The sequence below is a fragment of the Buceros rhinoceros genome, unplaced genomic scaffold, assembly GCF_000710305.1.
Source record: "Buceros rhinoceros silvestris isolate BGI_N320 unplaced genomic scaffold, ASM71030v1 scaffold29702, whole genome shotgun sequence".
Classification (NCBI taxonomy): domain Eukaryota; kingdom Metazoa; phylum Chordata; class Aves; order Bucerotiformes; family Bucerotidae; genus Buceros; species Buceros rhinoceros.
Genome location: NW_010397664.1, coordinates 14648 through 22441, shown reverse-complemented (window position 1 = coordinate 22441; position 7794 = coordinate 14648). Strand labels below are relative to the sequence as shown.

Below are 7794 nucleotides of genomic sequence, written 5' to 3'. Positions count from 1 at the left end.
ACAGAGCCAAGGGGTTATTGGTTTGCTCTGAATTGAATCCCAGCTACAGTTTATTTAAGCAATGGTCCTGCAGATTGTGTTTGCCTTGGACAGTGGTTTGTTTTCCTGTGGTGTTTCTCATTTATAACGTATGTGATGTGCTGGCTGCCGTAGGAATGTGGTCCTGTCCTGGAGAACTTCCGCTATAGCACCGTAGGAAAGAACTGCGCAGGAGTCTGGTTAAACGTGGCTTTTTCTGACGTTACCAGAGTAGTGATCAGTGCTTGAAACACCTTCTGTCACCACATAGATAAGACCTTTCTCCTTAGATAATGTCTCCAGATTGATGAATCTGTGCTTCAGACTGTTTGTTTAGCAGGTTTGGGTTTGTGAAGAGAAGCTTTCCCCAGTACCACCCAGCAGACTCTGGGAAAGCCCCCAAGAACAGGACTTGCAGTATTCCAACTTCTCCTGAATATGCAATGCCTGTCCTCATGATGTGGAGGTGGCTGGGTGAAGTCTCCGATACTTCCACAGGCCTCTTTCTGTTGGTGTTTCTGCAAATGCCCTGTGTTGGCTCTCTGTGTCTAGCACTCTGCTCTCTGTGATTATCCATCTCCTCTTTGCCTACCTCTCATTGTAAGAGTGCTGTTGTAGGGTTTGGATGAGTGTTAATCTTCCCCCTTGGTGTATGAGGAGTTATAACAGCTTTTCTTCTCTTGCAGAGTGTTTACCATGCCTCTGGCAACATTCCTCCTTCCTGTTCTCTGTTTCTTGGGAGCAGTGATTCCACGGGGACTGCAGTATGTCACATTCTCACGCAACACTACAAAATTCCTCCACCTGTCTATGGACTTGGAAACTGGGACCATTTACTTGGGAGCCACCAACTTTCTCTTTCAGCTGACATCTGACCTGCTGATGAAGAACATGGTTCAGACTGGGCCAGTTCTGGACAGTAAAGATTGCCTGCCCCCCGTTTCAAAGCTGGAGTGCCCTCAGGCACACCACACCGACAATCACAACAAGCTGCTGCTAGTGAACACCGTGCAGAAGGAGCTCATTGTGTGTGGCAGCGTGCACCAGGGAATCTGTGAGAAGAGGAGCCTCGCGTCCATCGACCACGTCCTCTTCCGACCAGAGAGCCCTGGTGACACTCAGTACGTTGCTGCCAATGATCCCAACATCACCACCGTGGGACTCATAGCCTACTCGAAGGATGAGGTCCCCTTGCTGTTTGTGGGACGAGGGTACACTAGCCGAGGAGTTGGAGGAGGGATTCCTCCCATCACCACCCGAAATCTCAGGGCCCATGGAGGGGATGTTCAAGCAACAGACTCTCATTCCATTTTCTCCTATGAAGAAACAGCAAAACTGGCAGTGGGGCGGCTCTCCGAGTACAACCACCATTTCATTAAATCCTTCACGTATCGCTCGAGCGTCTATTTCCTGTTCTACCGTCGGGACCTCAAGTCTCAGTCCCGTGAGTACAAGACCTACATCTCGCGAATCTGCCTGGATGACTCTCATTATTACTCGTACGTGGAGTTACCTCTGCTCTGCCAGAGCAAAGCCAATACGTACAGCCTCCTGCAAGCAGCCTACGTCACCCGGCCGGGAGCAGACCTGGCCCAGGGGCAGCTGGACACCGAGGGAGAGGTGCTGTTTGCAGCCTTCTCTGCCTGGCAGGCTTCTTCTGGCAAACTGAGCGAGGAGTCTGCGCTCTGTGTCTACGCAATGGAGGAGGTGGATCGCCTGACCAACTGGACTAGGGATGTTTGCTACATGAGAGATGGCAAGTCAGAAGAAGGGACAGAAGTGGCTTATATTGAATACGATGTCAGTTCCAACTGCGTCCAGCTGCCAGCGGTAAGTGGCTTTGCACCTTTGCCAGGCTAGAGAACAGCCTGCAACGTGTTCTCTTGCTGCTCTGTGTTCCTGGAGTCAGCTGGTTTCCTGCAGATGGCTGTTGCAATCTGCCTGGGTTAAAAGCCTCTGGGTTCAGGCTGTTTCTTTGCTACTGCAGCGATGCGATGCAAGAACCCTGTTTTAAGTACAGTCTGTCTCCTTGCTGCTGCAGCTCTCTGCCCCACGTGGGGGGCAGGCTTCCTTGCAGAGGGAGATGGACTGTGTGTGGCAACGGGGAGAGCGTCTGGTGTGAGCCGGCCTTGAGGCCTCTCTCTTGGCAATATTGGGCAGGAGCGCTGAAGCTGCAGTTCAGGTTGTTCTTCATCAATATCTTCATCCCCTGGTCTGCGCTGCAGGGAAGGAGAGGAGTACGTGCATGCGCACCTGCGTGTTGGGAAGGGAATTTAAGGGGTCTGCTGTTGCTTATGGTGAGGTCCACCTCACAACAGCTCTCTCCAAGGGCAAGGAACAAAAGGAACATAAACAAACCAAGTGTCAACAAAATCCTGATTTCCTGTTAGTCCTGCAAATTTTGTGCCCAGGAAAGGACTTGCCCTGACCTGGTTGTTCCAGAGCTGTACCAGGTGATAATCCTTCTTTAAATTCTGTGGCATGATGGGATGTTGCAGGATGAAGATGTGAACTGAAGAGGCTGTGTTCCTGAATCCTTGCAGTCTCTCAGCCATGCCAGCTGGTGCTGTGATACTGGGGACAGTGACAAACGCAGAGCAGCAGCATTCTCCTGGGGCGGTGCTGGATGCAGTGTTCCGGCATGAGGCTCTGTGGTTGCGAGAAGCCTATTTTCACCGAGGGCGTTGCTAGTCCTTAGCAGAACAGCATGTTATCTTGTGTCTTCCATCTACAGAACCGGCTGCGCAGATAATTGCCTCTTCCCAGCCTTGTGCTACAAAGAACAAAGTGGTACCACAGAGCTTTGGCAGTCACTGAGTTTGGATGTGTATCCAAAACCAGTTTTAAAATTATGGTTTTCCTTTTAGTAGCTAAAGCTGACTGCAGAATGCTTGTGGGACAAGGGAAGGGTAAAGAGCAGACTTGGGGCAGGATGCACGTAAGGTCAGGAGGAGTATATAAGAGTTGGGAAGACGACGACTGCCCAGCCTGAAGTCCTGCTTTCACAGTACTTCTTAGGTGTGCCCCGTGTGTCCTTTTCTGGGGCCACGTGGAAGGAATTGTCACAGGTGGATTTTAGGACAGCTTGAGGGAGTTAAATGTCAAAGTGGTGTGAGCAGTTTAGAAAAACCCTTCATTCAAAGTGATGTAGAGTCCCCCTGTACCATTTGATCCAGCGGAGAAGTGGGTGCAAAGGGTGAGAGAAAAAGGACAGTCTTCGCTATGCGATTCCTGGCGCACGATCCCAGGGTCCAGCTGCACAGTTTGGCACTAGTGGAATGACTAAAGTATGGCATCTTATTAACAAGTGTGTCCAACGATATGTAAATGTCCTAACAAACTTCATCCTTCACCATTCAGTACAGGGTAGTGGTTGTCGTTAAGATTGTGTCTAACAACACGTAAGGGTCTGTGCCAGCTCCAGCCCGCTCCATTCAGTGCGGAGTGGAAGCGGCTGTCAATGAACATTTTATGCAGGAACAGTTTTAGCTCGGTTCCAGTGGTGGCAGCTTGTGCTGTGTGTAAGGATAACGCTAATTAATTTCACATTTTTCTGCCTCCAGACCAGCCTGTGCACAAGGTATGCCCTTCTCCCTAGTCGGCAATGCCTCTGATTTTTAGCCCGTCAGGAGAGGCTGAGATTGAGTTGTACAGTTCAATACAATCTCTTCAACTGGAAAAAAATTGCTTGTTTTTGTAAGTATTTCAGAAGCAGTTCATTTGCTCAGGTTGATGGAGATCCATTAGTCTTGAGGTGCAGGAGACTGCTTAGGTGCTATTGGCGACCTGATAATTGGAAATGTGAAACGTGTTTCTGCAGGGCTTGGGAAGGCTGCTTGTCTTCTGTGGGTGTAGTTTTAAAGGCTTGTAACTTGCTCCTTTGCACCGAGCTTTCAGCCCTCTTCATGCACAGATACAGATTTGTCCTGTTGTTGCTTCCTACCTGTGCAACGTCGGAAGCGCATGCCGGAATTCCCAGCAGCAGCTCATCCAGACTTGCTGCAGCACAGTAGGGCACGGGATGTTCCCTGAAGTGTATTTTCTGCTGCGTTGCCAAGATGTCATTCACTGAAAACAATTCAAACAGCTTCTATGTAAATTTATATAAGCGCTTTATACAATTGTCATGGTCTTAATCCTGTAGAATGGAACAAGTTCAAGCTCTTGACTGTGACGAAGTGCGCCGCAGACAGTCCCTGCGAGGCCACGGGCAGGCTGTGCCAGCGCTGGGAGAGCTGGCACAGGTCACGTAGGTTTATGATAGATAAACACTGTGTGTGAAGTGACTTGCCCTTGGTGTGACATAAAGGCAACAGCGGTGCTGAGCACAACTGGGCTACAACTGTTTCTGGCTTGTGTGCAGGTTTTTTGAGCAAATTGAAAAATCGAGCTCAGGAATGAGGTCATTAGGCTCCAGCATTTGTCTGAATTAATATGAAGCTTGCAAAAAATAGCTAGAACCCCATTCAAAATGAACACTTGATGCTTTTGAGTGTGGAAATTTGGCTGTGGTCCACTTTGTGATAAACCTTACAGAAACTAGACAACTGGAGAAATAGAAATTTTTCAGGTACAGGTAGGTGGTTGGAAGAAGCTTAAGGATCAAAAGACAGAGCTGGTAAGAAAAATTTCTGTCACTAAAAATGAATGATAGCTTAGAGGATGATTAAAAACTGACAGCCATTGAAAGTTGAACTCCTCTGAGACTTTAAGTCTTTCTGCCCACTGTGCAGAAAACCAGAATTAGTATTTGAAAGGAAAACAATAAAGCATCAGAGTGAAAGTAGTGCTGGTCTGACTGGCACGGTTCCTTACCTGGAACTCTTGTGTCAAGCCTTGCCTCCCTGCAAGAGAGCAATACATTTGAGAAGTGAATAGAGGTCAGCAGGTTAAATATATTTTACCGTGGGATTTATATAGACTTTGTCAGAAGCGCCTGATGGTGTTTAGTTTCTCCAGGAAGCACTCAAGTATTAAAAAAACAAAAAAGCAACAACAACAAAAAGACAAACCAAAATACATACCAACAAACGTCAGACAAACAAAATCAACCATCCAATCAAAACCCGACAAAAAACCTAGAGAAATGGGAGGACAGGAGGAAAAGGGATCGGGTTTTCCATGGGGTCAGCAAGGGATGATGAGCAGATGCCTCAAGAATGCCACATTTTGTGCCGGTATCGCTGACCTCTGGCGGGGGCGGCTCCGCTGCCTGGTGCCGACTGGTACCGTGCAGCTCGGTGCTGCCAAATGCAAAGCCACGGACATCAGACAGAGGGAATACGTAACCCTGCTCACAAGGAGTCTAAATTCAACCACATCAGCCAAGGCAAGAGAGGGAGCTGGAGTCGGCATGGACTGCGCAGTTAATGCCCCTGCTCCACACGCAGCTTTGTGAGAGTCCCTAGAAAGGGGCTGGAGAGGAGGGTGAGAGTGTTATCCATTAGGAATTTAATGATGAAAATCATCGGTTTACACAAGCCACATTGTTTGAAGACACTGATTAATTCAAGTAGTGATTTTAATAGTAGTTGTTGGGTGAACAATCCTACATTCAGCCTCAAAAGGATACTGTAAAATTAAAGTGAATACAGAACAAGGTGTCAAGAAGGGTATAAAGCAGCACAGGAACTATCCTGTACAAGACGGAGTTTACTTAGGAAAAAGATGAATCACAATGGAGTATCTTCTCTCTACACGTACAAATAGTAAATAACTTGGCAGCTTTCATTCTCTCTCCTTTAGAATTCACAAAGTGAGGGTTTGGTGGGACTGGGAGGGGTCTAACCAGAACAGAAGGGTGACTGTTTTTGCACAGTGCCGTGGAGTTAATTTTCAGAAATCTCACAAGACTCAGAAGAATCGAAGCAGTGTGCCGAGCTGGCTCTTGTTTTGACTTTTTGTGGGTCTGGTTGTATGTGCTCTACAATTTCTGTGTGTAGTTAGTAAGCTCTTTGGAGCAGCTTGTGCTCCACCCTGTGTTTACGTATGTCCTCATGCTTTGGGATGCTACTTCACACTTAGAATTTGTAGGTGATACAACAAAACCATTGCTAATTTTTGGAGGTGATGCTTGTGACCGGGAAGCTGCTTGCACTGGAAGCAGGAATTCTCATCTTACTGTTTTGTTTGGAAAAATAGGATGAATCTTCCCCACAGTTGTATTGTGGCAGTGTATATCCAGTAATTTTTTTTTTTTTTTGAGAACTTGAGAGATCAGCAGAGTTTCACGCATTTCATTACTGATGCTGAATGGGCTTGCCAAAGTGTCTGCAGGATTGTGTGAGGGTGCAACCAGCCAATGCACCTCAACTAGTTATTAAAAGCTGATTTTTTTACTCTCAGTAAAAAAGCTTAGAGGGGTTCAAAGCTAAATTTATTGCTAGGGCACCTGTTTAAGGAATTTGGGTGGAAGGGGCTGGTGTGACGTGTTAAAGGTGTTAATGTTCCTTGTATCTATTTTTTTCTTTGGTACTGATTTCCCTGTACTTTCCACTCCTCAAAGGACACCCTGTATGCATATCCCTGTGGCTCTGACCACACTCCCAGCCCCATGGCCAGCCGGGTACCCTTGGAAGCAGCCCCGCTCCTGGAGAAAACAGAGGCCAGACTGACAGCTGTGGCAGTGAACGTGGAAGACGGCCACACCATTGCTTTTCTGGGAGACAGCAGAGGGAGACTGCACAAGGTATGATCTGGATGTGACAGGAAGCAAAGAGGATAAAAGGGAGAAAACAGAGCCCAGACTGACAGCTGTGGCAGTGAACGTGGAAGACGGCCACACCATTGCTTTTCTGGGAGACAGCAGAGGGAGACTGCACAAGGTATGATCTGGATGTGACAGGAAGCAAAGAGGATAAAACTAATCAGGGATGCTCAGGTAGAAGCAGAGAAAAGGCAATTTCTCTTGTGCCTTGGGAAGTCGAGTTCCTACTAAAGATCATTACTACGAGATGGTCTCTTCTCACACTGTACTGACCAAGAATGTGTATACCTCTCACAGTGGTCACGTTGCTGGCTCAGTGCAGGTGTAACCAAATGCATCAGGGCTGGGGCATTTTGTGCCTTCCGCGGGTATTGCTAGGCGCATGCTTCGTGTGGCTGAAGACACTGCATTGAGGTTTTGGTGAGAGGTTGAAATCCTCTCACAGTGGTGTGTTTTGGATTTTTGTTTTTGTTTTGGTTTTTTTGGTTGGGAACAAATTCCAGTGGTTCCAACTTGTTCCTGATGTAGGATGGGTGTCCCCAACTCCTGCTGTGCTACTCTGCCCACATACAACTGTGACTCTCTTGCAGGTGTACTTAGGAGCAACGGGAGATGCGCATATATACACTTCTTTAACTATCCAGTTAAATAGCATGGTGAGCGGAGACCTGCTGTTTGACCAGTCGCAGGAGCACCTCTTTGTCATGACCCAGTCAATGGTAAGAGCAATAAAATCCCTTCCACAGAAGAGCTGAAAGCATTTGAGGTCCAGACACGTTACTGATGGGAGCAGGGGAGGCAGAGAACCAGTGTGTATAGTCAAGCCTGTGCTGGGCAGCAGCTGCCTGCTGGTCTGGCTTGCAGGGATGGGGACTGGCCTTTTCCAAGAGCTGGAGGAAGCACGAAGTCCTGTTACCCTTAACAGTGGCCTGTTTGCACGTGCACTTCCCTAAGTCAGCCAGGCTGTATCAGCAGCGATGGAGGAAGGGGAAAGGCAGGCTATAAAAGGCTGCTCTATTGGCAAGGAGACAAGGGACTGCAAATTCCTGGGTTCCTCTGCGCTGAGCAGG

General features: G+C 47.9%; 1 protein-coding gene across 1 annotated transcript in view; it reads left to right on the top strand.

Moving 5' to 3' along the window:
* Nucleotides 1-704: 704 nt before the first annotated feature.
* LOC104502381 (plexin-B1-like) overlaps nucleotides 705-7794 on the top strand; it is a gene marked incomplete at both ends in the record, with an annotated part of 21513 nt that continues 14423 nt past the window's right edge. Inside the window, 3 exons of the mRNA XM_010146347.1 lie at nucleotides 705-1848; nucleotides 6524-6706; nucleotides 7315-7443. Coding sequence (XP_010144649.1) covers nucleotides 705-1848; nucleotides 6524-6706; nucleotides 7315-7443 — 1456 coding nt within the window. The remainder of the gene's footprint in view (nucleotides 1849-6523; nucleotides 6707-7314; nucleotides 7444-7794) is intronic.